This window comes from Dendrobium catenatum, unplaced genomic scaffold (assembly GCF_001605985.2).
Source record: "Dendrobium catenatum unplaced genomic scaffold, ASM160598v2 fragScaff_scaffold_853, whole genome shotgun sequence".
Taxonomy (NCBI): domain Eukaryota; kingdom Viridiplantae; phylum Streptophyta; class Magnoliopsida; order Asparagales; family Orchidaceae; genus Dendrobium; species Dendrobium catenatum.
The window spans coordinates 3,701,374-3,719,217 of record NW_021319315.1 but is presented as its reverse complement, the minus strand read 5'-3'; the positions used below and the strand labels follow the sequence as shown (position 1 = coordinate 3,719,217).

The window sequence follows — 17,844 nt, the reverse complement described above, 5'->3', positions numbered from 1 at the left end:
TTATTTAAAATAGTGCTGTTGGTTGTTTTTAAAATAACTGCAGACAGGTCAAAACTTTTTGAGTAAAACTAATTCTAAGGTGTTCAAAATTCAAATACGTTCAAAACAAGGTGTTGTGCGTCAAAATCGGGCTTAAAACGAAGAAGTTATGGATTTTGTAAGTTTAAAGGCCTTAAAAGGTAATTTTTGAAATAACTTAAGAATAATTTAAAAATAATAAAAATAATAATAATAATAAATAAATAAAATAATAATAATAATAATAATCATAGTAATGATAATAACACTAATAAAATAATAGTAATAATAATAATATTAATATTAATTAAAATATAATAATTAAAAATAATTAAAAAAAGTATTTTTACTGTTTTTTAAATAATTTAAAATATACTTAACATTTTAAAATAAAGGGCTCGAGAATACGAGCAAAATGAGGTATTATACGTCAAAATCGGAGCAAAAATAAATTTTCTGTGATTTTTTTATTGAAATTAGCTTAAAATAGATTTAAAAAATCAATTTAAATAATATAAATAAGCGGCGGAATCCGCGGGACACGTGGCGGAGCCGGATTGGGTCCGCGGCTGCGGCCAATCATTGGCGGCGGCACAATGATTGCCACAATCATGCGGCAATCAAGCCGCCTCCCATTCAACCACGTGGGCAAAGGACGTGGGTCATCTGATCCCCCGCCACTTGGATGGACAGCCCTGATCGAGTCGGACGACTCGATCCAACAACTTGGACGGACTGCAGGCTGAATCCGGGCGGCGTACAATGCGATCTGGACCGTGGATTTCGGATCTCACGGTCCAGGATTCGCCCCATGCATGCACACGACCAGATCGAGCCCTAAGGGGGTTTTTGGCTTCGTTCTCCCAAACCACTCGACGAAACCCCACAAAATTTTAAACACAGGTAGTAAACATGAAGAGCATCAATGGGGGATGCTTGGATCAACTTATAAATTGCTTTTCAAAAAGCTATAGCATTGTGACCTATTCTAAGGGATTTTGAGAGATCTAACCGTCCGATTTTTGCGTTCTTGGGCTCGTTGGATTCGTTGAAGCGGAAGGAATATTTCTCTAGTTTACCACAAGATCTGAATCTCCTTGGATTGAGCGGTAAAAGCCCCGAAAGTTTGGTGGCTTCGGATTCGCCAGAGTTCTCGCCGCCGGCGGGCTTAGAACGCCGGGATCTGGTTGGGAAAGATGAAGGGAGGTAGTGGGAATGCTCTCTCCAAGTTTCAGAGCCTGAGGAGGCCTGAGGTTAGAGCAAGAGCAAAAAGATCCCCAAAATAACCTAAGATTTCGATATTTAAATAGCCTAACCCTTAGATCTACGGCTAGGATCAAATATCTCATCATTTAGAAGGGAAAATAGCTTCATGAGGCCGTGGATTTGGATTCAAAACGAATGGGCATTGATTAGGCATTGAATGGTCATTAATTTGGCTCTAAATAGGTGATTTTAACCTATTTAAGACATGGTTTGACCAAGTCAACGATTGACTTGGTCAAATCAGTCAAGAAGGTCAAGGGTGCCCATGGGTCGAGCCTCGAAACCCATGAAATTGATTTAAAATTAATTTTAGGCTCTTTAGGTCAATTTGGGTCAACCCGGGTTGACTTGGTCAATCAAGTTGACCCACAGCCTGGGCCCGGGCTCGACCGACTCCAACCAAATCACTGAACCCGCTGGAGGGGGTCTCGAGGTCTAACTTAGTCAATTTGATCAAGTCAAACTCTTCAGGCCCCAGTCGGGGCAAAATCGAGGTCAACAATACATACTCAGGGGGAGTAAGATTGAGTCAAAACCAGATGTTCAAATTTTAAACTCATAGTACTGTATGATTTATATTGTATTATATGATCAACTCATCGAACTAATCATTAATGTATTTTTTATTTCTTAAGTCAAGATCTGTAAGGGTGTATGCTAGCTTGGTGACCATGCGCACACACACTCAGGGGGAGTGAGATTGAGCCAAAACCAAAAGTTTAAATTTGGAACTAATAATACTGGATGATTTAGATTTTCCAGGATGATGAGTTATGATCATGAAAAATAACCTCCAATCATAATTTTGGCAAGATTTTAAGATTCAAAATTTATTTTAATCATTTAGGACAATAGATATCATATTGGATGATCTATAACGATCATGTCTAAATTGATCATGTGATTAGGGAACTAATTATGGTTAATTTATTCAATCCAATCGTCTAGGAAGATTCATGATGATCATACTGGACGGTCGAGAGGATGCATGGGACAACCTCCCAATCATACAAAATGAAAACCATAAATTTATCAACTAATCATTGTGGACTATCTTAGAATCATCATGGACAATCCTATAATCATCTTGGACTATCAGTACACACTCTTGAACTGGTCATATAGAACAATGCAATTAGTACTATTAAAAAAGGCTATTTTGAACTAATTATACAGGACAATCGTACAGGATTGTACTGGACAATTTTTTAAGATAAAATTAATTTTTTAAGGTTTTTGAAGCCCTCTATTAAGCTTTCTCCGAAGACATTATAAGTGTCTTTGGCATGAATTGAGTTTTCATTCTTCTAAAGAAAACTTGAAGTGAGAGACCTAAAAGGGAGAGAGAAAATGGTGGAAATTAAGATTGAGAAAAACCTTGGGGGTTTCAAGGGAGTGTGGAGAGGTTTACACACGATTGCTCTAGCAAGCTTGCATCTTAATACTATCGTATTCAAGATTTATCTTGAGTAAGGTTATGGACTGAAGAAGATTTCTTTGGTGTTGAAGGACCTGACTACTCTTCCACACTGAGAAAGGTGAAAGGGATGCATGGTTCTCTACTATCTCGTAAAGAGAGAAAAATGAGTCAAGGTTATATGCCTGTGAAAAGAGTTTTGGTCCTCTACCGCTCTTGGTTGGTGGAAGAGATTTTATAAGGGCTTTTTTGCTTAGCTGTGGGGGCTAAAAGAGAGTCATTAAAGGTTTAGTGCAATACCTAGAAGGGGAGGTTCTATGGAATGGACGTAAGTAAGGTTGATCAAACCACTGTGAATTCTAGTGTCTTTGTTCTTGATTTTATTTTTCTGCACTTATTCTTGTGTTAATAATGTGGTTGAAAATATCTGATTTTTCTATTATTGTGAAATTACTTCGTTTCCACATCGAGAGATAAATTTATTTATTTTCAAATGTTGAAAAAGTTCTAAAAGGGAGAATTTTCTTTGTGTTTAAAGAAGTTTTTAAATCACCAATTCATCACTTCTATTGATCAGCCTCAGGACTAGTTTTATAGGGTTAACAACCCTCTAGAACTTTCAAGTGGTATTAGAGCAAGTTTCATAAATTAAGTTTCAGATTTTTTTTGAAAAAGATCAATGGATAACTTTAGAAATTATAATATTGTGGATGAATATTTAATCACACGACCACCTTTATTTAAAAATATTTTTTTAGAAAATTTGCATGTATACTTTATTGCAATCGATTGATTATCAAATGTGACATATAATTCAAACTAGTAATTATGTACTGTCACGTATATAGATGTTAGTCAAAATTATAATTTCTTTTCTACTAAAACTGGGAGTAGAATAGAATAAATTAATGCCAAACGGCAAAGTAAAAATATTAAATTATTCATTTATTATATGCATTGAATTCTGAAAGAATATATATTATATATTACTATCACATGGGGCGGGAAACCACTATAAAGTTAGGGGGGAATTGCCCCCCTCACAAAAAAAAAAGATTTTTTATATAAGAGTAAAAAAAAAAAAAAAAATATAGTAGGAGTAAAACAAAATTTTTTGCCCCTCCAAATCTTTTTTTTTTGCACCCCCCCTAAAAACTCTCTTTATCATATTTGCCCTAATTCTATAATTTTCTTCACATTTAGTTCTAATATTCTCTTTCTGGCTTTTCATGATTAGTTTTAATTACATTTTTTTTTGTCTTTATCTTTCGCTTAATATTTTATTTTTTAAAGCAAAACTTGTCGTATATAGAATTAATTGTAATATTTTTTTTATAAACTTAATATTTTTTGTTGTTGTAATTTGCCCCCCCTCAATCATTGAAGCTAGTTCCGCCCCTGTATTAATTATCTAAATATTTATATATATATATATATATATATATATTATATAATATATATATATATATATAGGTATATATATATTAGAGAGATAGAAATCTAGACTGTCACTCACTAGCAAGGATATTTGGGCTAAATTATGCACAAGATATGAAAGTACTTGTGAAGTCAAGTAATTTAAGTTGAATATTTTCCATGCATTGAATTATGATTAGTTTGCAATGAAACTCTATGGGGGACTATCTTAGATATATATATTAGTTTTACTTAAATTGTGATATCATTATATGCTTTAGGTAAAGAATTTTAAAACTTTTAAAAAGTTAATAAAATTCTACATTGCTTGCCTGATAAATTTCATGCTAAAGTCACTACTATATGTGCATCAAAAGACTTGAATGATTATTCTATTGATAATCTGATTGGGTCACTCATTGCGCACAAGCAAAATGTGAGTTCAAAGCTTTTGGATGCATGTGAAACTATAATGCTAAAAGATAAGGACATGGATAGAAGTGGCTTAGTAGATGATGAGAGTGAGGAGTTAGTATCAATAACAAACAAATTAGAAAGTTTACTTGAGCATAAGCATAAGTATTAACAAAAGTAGAATAAATATAAAAATGGTAAGAATGCTAAGATTTCCTCTGATGTTATTTATTTTAGGTGAAGGAAGTCATGACATATTAAAAATCTGTGCCCTAATTTAAAAACTTTTCTTGTAAAAGAAAAAGGTAAAATTATGCTAATTGTAATAAGGGCAAATGAGAAAAAATAAAAGAAATTATAGGCAAACCTAGCTTCTGAATCATCAGACTAGGAACAAGATAATGATGTATAATATTGTGTTTGTGTGTTTATCTGTTTTATAAGTAATACACGCATGTATGCACTAGTTTTATTTTTTTTCATCGTGAATGTTTTTTATTTTCTATGTTATTTTAGTTATATTATTTTACAGTAAGATATATATTTCTAATGTTTTATTTTATTTTTCATGTGTGTTTTTTATAACACTCTCTGATTAACAAACAAATTATATTTCATATTATATTTAATTAAGAGAATCAGATCACTTCTGATCTCTAATAACATTTTTCTTAAAATGAAAAATATACCTCCTTTCAAACTTGAAATTTTTGGTAAGTTATTACTGACTTCTCTAAACAAGTAAAGGAAGAGAAATTGATGACTATCCCTCTTCCTCTAACTCCTTCCATGGTGAAACTTCTTTTTGAATCAAAATATATTTCAATTTAAAAATTGGATAAAAAATAGATATATTTTATCTTCCTATAGTTTTTTATCTCATTTTAATATTTTTGCAAATCAATGAATTTATTTCAAATTTTTGGTATTCAAGTTATTTGTTTATATCAAATGGATCACATTATTGTTTATGGTCTGCTCTTCCCTATAAAAGAGAGTGAGTTCCTCTTTTTTTATATTTGAAAGATAATCTCATAACTGAGAATCTTTAAAGATTTAAGAAGAAAATAAGTTTGCAAAAGCCAAAAAGAGGCACAAAATGAGTTCAAACTAAAAATATTTGCATTATTTATCAAATGAATTGCAAGATACACAAAGTGTATTAAAAATCAAAAGATGCATAAAGTGTGTCAAAAATTGATAAAGATGTATAAAATGAACCCTATAATAAGTTAGATTCTATTCCTGTCAAGTCTTTAAATCTTAGACAAATCTATGTATAATTAATATCATCTACACTTGAATTTGAGAATCATGATTTCCGGTTCATCAATTTGTAATGCTATTCTCTTAAGATATATTTCTAAAATGAAGTTTGAAAAGATCATATTTCCTTTCTAATTTATTTTATGAAGTAGATTTTTATTTAAAAAGGACTTTAACCTGTAAGGAGCCCGAGCTAGGTTTAATAAAATTCAAATTTCTAACTTTTTTGGATATTAGTGCAATCAATTAATTTCTTATTAAGCTTTTGAATAAAATTAAGAGATAATTTTCTCATTCTAAGAAATTTTGCTGAAATTAATTGATTCTTCTTAAACATCACTACCACTTACATGCACCTAATCAGGGTCAGTATGATCTTTAGTTTTTTTATGTGTGTTCCATTTTATTTATTCTTTGTTCTTCTTCTTTTTGATAATATTAAAGGGAGAATTTATTTGACTAATTGTATTTGTGTTTTAAGTTGCATTTGTTCATCATGTTGTTTTTAAATATTTTTGTTTTTATTAAAAAATACTTTTTGATTTCCCCTTGTCTAATATAATTATCTTAATAAAGGAGAGATTAGGAGAAAATATTTTTAAATTTGTAAATTCAACTTGTAATATTTACTATCATTAAAACGAGGAAGATTATTGTAACTTGAGCTCATGAGTTTATATTTTTGATGACAAAAAATATTGTGGCTCACATATTTATGTCTAATTGTATTTGTAATATATATGTGTTTGTGCGTGTACTAATATTTTAGTAACACCACGTACCATCCACTCAATATTCAATGCTCATGATTAACTAGAATTGGTTATGCTGAAAAGTTTTTTATAATATTCATTGACGTATTTTTGATTACTTGAGTTAAGTCTTGTAAGGGTATATGCTAGATTAGTGATCATGCACACACACACACACACTCACTCATAAGGAGAGATATTGAGTCAAAATCTGAAGTTCAAATTTTGAACTCATCATACTATACGATTTATATCATACTATACGATTTATATCATACTATACAATCAACTCTTCTAACTAATTATACTGGACGATTTAGATCATCCAGGATGATAATTTATAATCATGAAAAATAGCCGACAATCATAATTTATGTAAGATTTTAAAATTCAATTTTTTTCTAATCATCTAAGATGATATACATCGTACTGGAAGATCTATGACAATCATTTCTAAATTAATTATGCAATTAGGTGACTAATTATGATTAATTTGGTCATTCTTATCGTACATGATGATCTGTGATGATCATACTAGACGATAGAGAGGATACATGGGATGAACACCCAATCGTATAAGAAAAAAAATCATAATTTTGTCAGCTAATCATCTTAGATGATCAGTACAAACTCTTGAACTGGTTGTATAGGACAATGCAGTTCGTACTATCAAAAAGAGCTATTTTAAAATAATAGTATAGGATGATCGTATAGGATCGTACTAGACGATCTTTGATGAAAAAATTGATTTTCTTAGGGTTTTTAAAGCCCTATATTTAAGCTTTGTCCAAAGACATTGCAATTGTCTTTGGTATGTATCGTGTTTATGTTCTTCTAAAGAAAACTTGAAGAGAGAGCCTTAAAAGGGAGAGAAGAAAGGGTGGAGTTTAAGAGAGAGAAGATCCTTATGGGTTTCAAGAGAGTGTGGAGGGGTTTCACACAATTTCTTCGACAAGCGTGCATCTTAGTACCGTCGTATTCAAGATTTATCTTAAGAAAAAATTTGGAAAGAATAAGATCTCTTTGGTGTCAAAGGACCCGACTAGTTCGCCGCACTTGCGAAGGTGAAAGAGATTCGTGGTTCTTTGCCATCTCCTAGCAGGAGAAAAAGGAGTCAAGGTTCTCTACCTGTGAAAGGAGTTTTAGTCCTCTACCACACCGTATTGGTGAAAGAGATTTGATAAGGGCTTCCTTGCCTAACTGTTGGGATAAAAGGATAATCACTAAAGGTTTAGTGCAATACATAGAACTGGAGGTTATGGGGAGTGGACGTAGGTCAGATTGACCAAACTTCTATAAAGTCCAGTGTGTTTATTCTTGATTTTATTTTGTTGCACTTTATTTTCCACACTTATTCTTGTGTTTTTTGGTTGAAAATATCTTATTTTTTGTTATTATGAACTCACTTTGCTTCCACATCAAGAGATAAAATTATATGTATTCATATATTGAAAAAACTTTAAAAGGGGGATTTTTCTTTGTGATTAAAGAAGTTTTTAAATCACTAATTCATCCTCCTCTTGATTAGCCTCGGGACTATTTCTATAGGGTTAACAACCCTCACAAACATTCACCAAAAACCCATAAAACCTATTATAAACTCTCCCAAACATTCTCTCATAATGTTTCAAGGCCTCAAATCTCCAATGCTTATAAAATACTATAGCCAAAATATCAATATCGATAGATAATTTTCTACAATGAGTAGGGATGTCAATTCAGGTCCATAGGTTGGGTTCGGGTCGAACATGACTTGACCTAGCAAAAAAGGGGCTTACCCTATCCCGACCCAGTTTTGCAAATGGGCCAAGTTTGTCAACCCGGACCTGACCCTGGCTGGTTATTGGGTTGACCCGACCAGCAAGAGTAGAAATAACATGACTCGACATGCAGAGCGTAAGCTGCGGAGCCAACGTGGGTCCGTTGATTGGGTCTCGACTCTTGACTGCACTATAGGAGCTAGAGTGGGGTCGCAGGTGAGATGGATGATGTAAGCAGTAGCGTGGGCAGAACAAAAGGCAGTAGCGACAGCACGGGCGGGACAGATGATGACAACGACGCTACAGTGGGGGTGACACGACAGGAGACAACTCAAACAAAATGCCTGATGTCTGATGCGGTGACGTAACATGACGAGACCAAGTGACCTGTCTCGCGCATGATGATGATAATGGGTCAATACGGGTTGGTTTCGGGTTTTCAGGTCAACCAAAATCAGACATGGTTTTACAAACGAGTTGGAATTATAAACCTGAACTTGACCCATATAACATTTGAGTTGACCCAAACCTATACATTTTTTGGTTGGGTTCGGACTGGGTTTCGGGTCGTGTTAGATTTTGACAGCCCTAAGTCCAATTTAAGGTATCATAACTCCTCAACCACTGTTATAAACCTCATAAAAATACCAACATTCTATTGGATCTCCTGAGCCTAATGTACCCTCATGTTTAAGTGCATAAAAGAAACAACTTAGACATTTTATAGTTATTGTGCATACTCCCTTTCTTCTAGTGAAAGGCATTTAAACTTTTTTGCCATTTAATATCTGATAAGATGGCCAATATCTAGCTTGAATTAACTGCCACATCTTATAGTTTATGGATTGCAGAAATGTAGATGTGATTTTTCTAGTTCTACAGCATAAATTTTGGAGGCATTGGTATCTTAACAATACATTGGTCAATTTTGCCTCTATGATCAATCCTCACGTTCATTGAACTCTCTTGAGAATATATTTGTTAGTTCAGCCTCTACTCTTTGAACTTTTATTTTATCCAGTGAACGTACGCAGAGGAACGTTCGGTTTTAGGCAAAAAAGTGCCTGTACCGAGTTTTTTGAAAAAACACGGTACACCTCGATACTCGGTACAGGTACTTTTTTTGTCTAAAACTGAACATTTCTCTGCATATGTTGACTGGATATAATAAAAGTTCCTACTCTTCTTTATAATCAAATAACCCCTAAATCAATTTACAGCTCCACGGAGAAGAACATAACGCGATGGGCAAAAGCTTCTGTTTTCCCGTTCAAACTACCATTGGTTCTACACCTTCCCGTAAACGCCGGAGTCCAAGACATCCATCAGCGCTAATGGAAGGCGGTGCGACTTCTTTCTGTCTTTGAAACTATAGAACGGCGAACTCTCTTCTGTCCTTGAATTATTGGAATAAGAATTGCGTGGGATAAGACGAAGAGGCAGAAGTATTGGCCATGGCTCTCCATCCTCTTCCGAAGAAGATAAAGCTGGAGGACAACGGCGCTACTGAACCATCGGAAAGCGACGGAGGGGAAGACCCCCTGGGGAACTCCATTGAGGAGCAGGAGGAGGCGCTGATTGCTCTTATTGAGCACCGCTCCAAAGAGGTTGAGCTGCTCGGCCAGAAAGCATCCTATTACCAATCCCAGGTCAGGCACAGCGCTTCGATCGATGGGGATTCAATTGTAGATTGCAATGTTCCGTTTTCTTTCCTCTTGGCTTGATTTCATTTCGTAAATGCAGGCTGAGACCGCGAAGAGGAAATTGCAGGAGTCGCAGTTGCAGCTGGCCCGACTACGGGTCCCATCTGGACCTGCCGGTAGCAGGCGATCGAGGGTGGAAAGTTTCCCTCCTGTCAATGGAGTGGAAGCCCGTCCGGAGCCCAGAGCCCAAAGCCATTCGTCTAGACCGCCGCTTATTATTCCCTCGATAAACTCCAAGTTATCCACAACCAAAGCTCCTCCCCCTTCGGCAGTGCCTCGCAATAAGCCCACACATGAGGCTCCGGAGAAATCGAAGCGGGAAACGTCGACGGTTCGCAGCTCAGAAAAGAGGAATCTTGGTAAATTTGATCTTTTATAGATGAAAAGTTATCTATTCTTTCGTCATGAGAATTTGGTCAATGTTAACAAAGGAGAAGATAATGAATCAAATACTTCTTTATTAATATCTTGGTGCAGTTGAGAAAGAGCATCAGGACTTGATCCCCAGTGTACGAAAGAGTTCTTCACCGAATACGATTCCATTCCATCCAGGCACTTACATTCATAGCCAGCATAAGAGGAAGCTGAGAACTCTTGTGCTCAGTCCAGTTGATGATCAATTATTGGTAACGAGGTAGGGTTGATCACATAAGGCATATCTTTATCGGTGCATCTTTTTTCGGAATAATTACTTGTTTCAAGCTTTATAACAAGTTATTGCTTCAGATAACCTATATTCTTTGATCGAACCTCTTATGATTCACTGACCATGAACACCATTTGCAAAGAATTTTCATTAAGTGAAGCGTGCCTGAGACGTAGCTGACATTTGCGAAACGTCTTGATTGAATCCTCAGATAACATATGCTGTTTGAGCGATGATGTGCAGTTTTTAATGTGTTTTCAATTATCTTGTGTTCCTTGCTATCAATTGCTTCTGTTGCATTTGGTACTCAAAGTGATCCAGATGCTTGACCTTGAAATTTTCATCAAAACAATTTGATCACTTAAACCTATTAAATTGCATTTATACTATGTAGATTCAATTATTATCAATATGATGATAAAATTTTATTAAAAAAATGCAATACCCCTAGGCAATGCGGGACATGATGAAGGGATTTAATCTTAGCTAGTGAGATAATCTGTATGAGGTAAGGTCAAATAAAGCAATATTTGTATTGAAGAGAAACTAATTAATACGTATAAAATATGTAAAGATAGATATGTAATCATGTGATGTAAGAAATGAAGTTTTATGAAATCAATGGATATTCTAAACATCTATCATCAAGGGAAAACTCAAACATTAAACTAATAAAAACAAATGGGTCAACTACTTTAGCTAAACTAGAGCAATATCTAACAAAAATGTCTAAACAAAGAACTAATGCCAAAGGAATAAACAAACCCATATAATAATTTGTGTTGATGAATTTACTCTTGTGATGACTGTCCATCAATCAACTTAGTTAGATATGTAAAAGAGAAAATTAAGTAAAATTGAAATTTTCACGCAAACACAATAGATAACTTTGATTTATTAAAGTATAAATGACATACAAAGGACATTGGTATTATTAAAGGAATTGGCATGAATATCAATAAATAATATTATAATAAATGTTATGATTATATCATTTTAAAATAATGTTATATGGTATGGATGATAAAGATATAAACTATTCTTTAATGATGTTGATCTTTATAATCCTTCTTATAAAAAATAGTAACCAATGCTTATATGCTAACATAATCATGTATAACCACATCATGCATATTTGTATATTCACAAATAACTCATCAGGTTGTTAGTATAAGATATTATATGCATAGTCAGTTTCTCATTTCACCTTAAAAATGGGGAAGATTTCACTCATTTAGTGGAGCCTAATTACGTGAAAATTGTTACTCTATGGACCCATCTACCTGGTTAGCCAACCGAATCAACAAGAGAGTACTACCAATGTTCACATTCACCAATTATGCAAATATATATCATATGCATATCAAGAGCATTGTGCCATAATAAAGGATTTATAAATAACATGAGCAAATTTTATTCCATGTCAACAGTTTGTCTGAGCAAGGTTTAATTCATTTCAACCAAAGGTAGTACACAATTAAAATAAGTTCTGCTGTCTTATCATTCTTTTTAAGAGAAATTTTAATTTGTGCATCAATTAACAAGGTAACTTAACAAGCTTAACATCTACTATCAATATGATCATAAATATTTCAATGAATTATATGATATGACTGACTATCTATTAACTACCGTGAGCAAATCTATAACAAAAGCCAAGTATAATGCCCCCAATAAAAAAAGATATTTTTATCATGTAATAAAAATTGGCTACTACCTCGAGACATTCTACTCTATTCCAACACTCCTTTGGGATCCAAAGAAATAATGCCAGACAAGTACCAGCTTCAAGACCTAATTAACATTTATTCCAAAACAATCTTGCTTACACATACACATTTATTGAGTTACAATTGCGAGAAATTTTATGTCAAAAAACATAATAATTAGTGAAATAAAGTCAATATGTTAATTATTCCACCTTAATTCGATGGTTCTAGCATAAGCGAATCTATGCATTAGAGAAATATAATGCTTCACATGCCTAAATAGTGACATAAGAGTAAGGTTTTAGAGAGTGCATGAAAATAGAGGACAACAATGTCTCGTTAATGACAATGATGATGACATTTCTAACAGCTTCACAGAGTGCACAAAAAAAGGAGGACAACAATGTCTTTTCAATATAAATCATAATGAATGATTCCAACAGCTGCAATAAAAAATAACAATAGAAAGGAAACTAAGATGATAAGAAGAAATAGAAGCTAATGAAACGAAGATGATAGCTGGCTCAATGACTAGCTAGAACAAACCCAATAAGTGCTTGTAGTGGCTGCACTCAGCAGCATTTAGGGAGAGGAGGTGCACATAAAGGACAACAAAGTGCATGGATCCTCGCAAATAGAGAGTCTTGGTAGTTTTTGAGGCATGCGACGTTACCCTGTATTGCTGAGAAGTTATTTTTGATGTTCAAACTTGTGGCCACTACAGGCACTAATTGGGTATGCCCTAGAAAATCTGATTAACTTTGCTCCAAACTTGCTTTCTTGTGAACTAATTCAATATTTTTGCCAATTATAAGGTATCAATCAATATCAATTTAAGTTATAATTACTTCTAGGTGGTATGCCTCGGGATTACAACATTACAGCTGCAGCTGAGCCTTTTGTTTATCTAAATTTACCACATATTTCTTTTTTGGGCATTTATTGTAGAATATTGTGTCTAATGAGAAAAGTAACAGTTACCCTTAGCAGCTATATTACTGATGCTCCTAATCCTCTTGTAAATTATACTTCTTTTACTGGTGTCCAGCTGATAGGCATCATAAAATAACTTTGCAGTTCTTACTGTTTACTTTTTATTTTCCGTGACATGAGGTTGAACTTGTTGCCAAATATTTTTGTTTGGCAATATTAAAATAGTTATTAGGCTGTCTTGCAAGATTATTTTTGAACCACATACCTGTAGTCCTTAGACGCCATGACTCTGCTTGCATTTTGACATTATTCTATAAAATATAAAATCAATCATGTTCTTTAACTTAGTTAAATTTTAAATTTCCATTGTGTTTTTGTTTACAGTTTGGTTATTTCTTATGAATTTGCAGTGCGCTTGATGGTGTGGTAAATCTATGGCAAGTTCAGGCTAAAGGGTAGGCTTCTTAATGCATATACTGTTTCAGATTGTTTCAACTGGAATTTATTTTATTTATTTCATGGCGAAAGGAAGCTGGCTACTTGTAATATTTGACTGTTTATACTTCTCATAATTGCTTCTTTTGTGCCCATCTAGAATGACTAGGAATCAGGATAAATCTATGCGTTAGGAAAGTGCTCTGTTGGCATTTAAGAAGCAACTACAACAGATTGTTACTAATAAATTATTTTTTAAACCTTTAATTCATATTGTAATTTAGTTTCTTCATGCTACTTCAACATTATCCATATAATGTTTTTTTGTTGGATTTTGGAAAACAAATAACAGGAGTCATGTTGGTATACAGTACTATAAACACATAAATTTTTTTAAAAGTCCAGTTTCAGCATTTTGAATGTAGGATGGATAAAAAAACTTGCTTCAGATCTACGACTATTGTTTGCATAACATATGTGCCTATTCATTATACTGAAAGGCATATTTATTAGTTTTAAAGGTCCTCCCATGCCTAGCCACTGATTCTGGTATGGATAATGATTTTCCTTAAATGATCATCTTCTATATTTTCCTGCGAATTGGACTTGATATATCTTTTATCAAAATTATAACGTGCAAATAATGCCCTATTTGTCATTGATATCAACCTTAAATTTTATTAATAAATGCGATTCCCGTCTTGAAAGGAAGAGTTTAAATATTGATATAGGGTTTAAGAAAATTATGTTCATGAAAATTGGCTTATTTAACATAGATATCTCGAAAGTATCATTCCTTGAGTATGCTTTTATCTTTGAAATGTGTTGGCTTTATTATTTCTACAATTTTGGCATGCTGACTATAAATTTGATCTAGAGATTGGCCGGTGTTTATTTGGGTTCTTAGTATGTGAGGGATGAAAGCTAAGTACACGATAAAGGTTGAGAGGGAGTGATGTGAAACGTACATGCGATGATGGGTTTCGTAATGAAAGCTTGCACGCTTAATTTTAGATAGAACAAATAATTATATCTTTATAATAATTTGAACGACGAGATAAAACGTTAAGAACGGAAAAACGAGCTTACAGTTGAATCACACGGGTAAGAGTTAAGATCCTATAACAATCAAGTCAATCTAACGTTGCGTACATGAATGGTTTTCCTCAAATATCCCTAAACTAACAATAAGATTAGTTGTTCTGAGAAGATCCCTCACACAACTCATCCAATTACTAGGTTTTAGCGGAGAAGATTAGCATGATTTCCATGAATCAAGATATCACAACAATAGAGAAGTAACTACAAAGATAAAAGGGTCAGATGATGAGTTTACCCAAAGAAATAGAAGACATGAAGCTTTAGTGGCTGTTTGAATGCTTGAGATGAAGTAGACGGCAACCAAAACCCTACTTGATGTGGTGGACAGCAATCGGAAACTTTAGGACAGCATCCGAAGCTCTCCCAATTGGCTGGACAGCAGGAAGAGATGCCGAATTCCTCTGGACAGCAGCAGTTTGGTCTTGGACAGATCTTGGACAGCAACCTTTAAGGTGCAAGAGACGTTGGACGGCTCTTCTAGGCTGCTGGAAACTCGGGACATCAAATTGTGGTCGTCCAGTGTGCTGGACAGCAAGATATTCCTGCTGGCGTAAGGAGGCAGCAAGCCAAACGTCAGGACAGAGGTTAAGAGAGGGGAATTCAAAATTCAAATGGTGGAACTAGAGGGGGCCGGCGGCATGGGGGTCCAAGGGGTGGCCGGCTGGCTGTTGGCTGGCTGCTGGCCGGCTGGTGGGGTTTGCAGGCCGGCGGCCTGGGCGGCTCAAGGGGAGGGGGCGGCGGCAAAGAGCAAGGGAGGGGAAGAAGTAGGGAGAATCTAGGGATCCAAAGAGTGAATTCCAATCTCCACAAATGCTTTCACCCGAACCACCGTGATGACGACGAGATCAAGAAATTTCAAAGAAGAGAAATGGAAGAACAATAGAACCTAGAACTCACAAAGAGATCTAGCTTCTCCTATGAACTCACTAAGAGATCGTGGAGGTTTTGCACTCACAAAGAGAACATGAAATGTCAAAATTTTCATTCATAAAAAACTAACTCTTACATGAGAAAAGGGCCATATAAATAGGCCTCAAAATGACAAAAAAAGTAAAGTACTACAATGCCCCTTGGGCTACAATAGCTACCAAATACCCATAAGGGTAAAAATGGAAAAAACATAAAATAAAAATAAATTACTACATAAAATGATGAAAAAAACAAATCATGATCGTGGTCGTCGATTTCCGGCATCTCCTGAAGGTACATGTGTCGAAATTGCTGCTGATGTCCCCATCAGAGAGACATTGATGCAGCTTTAGGTTCGAGCAAAAATTAGAGAAAATAATGGACAAATATTGAGGCACAACACTGAAAAAGACAAGAATCATAAAGTTAGTGTTACATTTCTAACTAAACATTATTCTATCATATTGCAGGCCAAGCGCTAATTTGCTTAGTAGTACAGATTGCCTCTCTCCTAAACACAGGAGATGGCCGGAAGATATTGCATGGCACCCAGATGGAGATAGCCTATTTTCTGTGTACTCTGGTGATCCTGGTGATTGTCAGATCTCAATGTTGAATCTTAGAGTGTCTGGAAATGTAAGTTTGTTTTCAATGGCTATTGATTACCTAAAGCTGTATGTCCCAATTTTATGATTGGGTTCTTTTACTATGAAAATATTAGGGTACGGAAATCAATCTCTTGTTTGATGAAGCTATGAATTCTAAATTGGATAAAATTTATCCATATAAGAGATTTCACATCAGGCTACTCACAATTATTCTAATTTTGTGTACAATACATGAATGTTTTAACCCGAAAACTTCTATATTGAACCTTATCCAATAGGAGACACGTTTAAATGTTTACCAAAATATTGAAAAATTGGGACTTTTTGGTGCATACTAGTTACATTTTAACCAATGAATCCTTGTGTAATTAACTTCAGTATAAAACAGTTACACTTTAGAATGCTATGTGCGGTTCTGTAATTTGCCTCTCTATGAAATACAAGGAAATACCTACGGCTTTGTCTTCTTACTCCTCTGTTTCCAATGTATCCGTTACTGTTTCTTCAATTTACATTCCCATGTACGATTACCTAGGTGGAGTGGGTTGAAGGAAAGCTTTTTTAAATCAAACGTCATCAAATCATAATTATACTACTAAAGTTCAGATTATTTTATATATTTAGTGTTAGGGTCATGCTTTCAAAGATTGATCGGACTCTATGTCGAGAAAATGTGCCATGAGCACCCTAATAGGTACAGAATGAGGTGGGTTAATGGGCTGGGGACAAGTTTCTATCTCTATTGATTATTGCTAGGCCTTAGAACTATTTATTGTTAAGGTTTAATAGGTTTGTGGAGGAACTGATATGAGGGAATATCAAATGGGCTGGGGACCAAGTTTGCAGCTCTAATGATGATTGCTGGGTTATATCACTATTTATTATCTATGTTGAGTAGGTTTGTGAAGGGAAAGCATTGAGATAAATGAGGGAATATGATGTGAAACTATCATGTGATGATTTGAGAATTGCACTTGAAATTAAATAAGATCTTGAACCAAGATTGCTATTAAAACTTTTATGCGTATTCAATTAAGATTCAAGAATTAAAATATGAATGATTAAGTAACAACAAGAAATTACCATACAAGATTGGAAAGCTTTTCAAAACATCATCTAAAATATCAAGTGTTGCAAATAGCTAAAATACCAAAGCCCCAAATTTAAAATTTAGACCCTTCACCTTAGGATCCGTCACTCAATTTGAGGTGGAGGTTAGCAGAAAAGAATCGTGAGCAGACTTAGCGACGCCACTAGTACACAAGTGATCTTGAGAGGACTTGTCGCCGGGTTGGAAGTCGGGTTCGAAGGAGCGGATGGACGGCCTTTGATGATCCACGTATAGACGGAGAAGTGATCGTCTATCGAGTCCACAAGAGTTGGCAAGATCCGGTCCAAGTACTCTTCCGGGGTGTCGTCGAAGTCGAATCCCACGTCAAAGAAGGGTGAACGGAGAATGTTGACTCTTCCGTTGCGGTCGTACTCAAACCC

General features: G+C 34.7%; 1 protein-coding gene across 1 annotated transcript in view; it reads left to right on the top strand.

The window, feature by feature from the left end:
- The first annotated feature begins 9,493 nt into the window (after positions 1 to 9,493).
- The window catches only part of LOC110097192, a 27,519-nt gene continuing 19,168 nt past the window's right edge, over positions 9,494 to 17,844 (top strand). Inside the window, exons 1-5 of the mRNA XM_028696940.1 lie at positions 9,494 to 9,958; positions 10,053 to 10,371; positions 10,490 to 10,646; positions 13,711 to 13,755; positions 16,216 to 16,381. Coding sequence (XP_028552773.1) covers positions 9,764 to 9,958; positions 10,053 to 10,371; positions 10,490 to 10,646; positions 13,711 to 13,755; positions 16,216 to 16,381 — 882 coding nt within the window. The 5' untranslated portion in view covers positions 9,494 to 9,763. The remainder of the gene's footprint in view (positions 9,959 to 10,052; positions 10,372 to 10,489; positions 10,647 to 13,710; positions 13,756 to 16,215; positions 16,382 to 17,844) is intronic.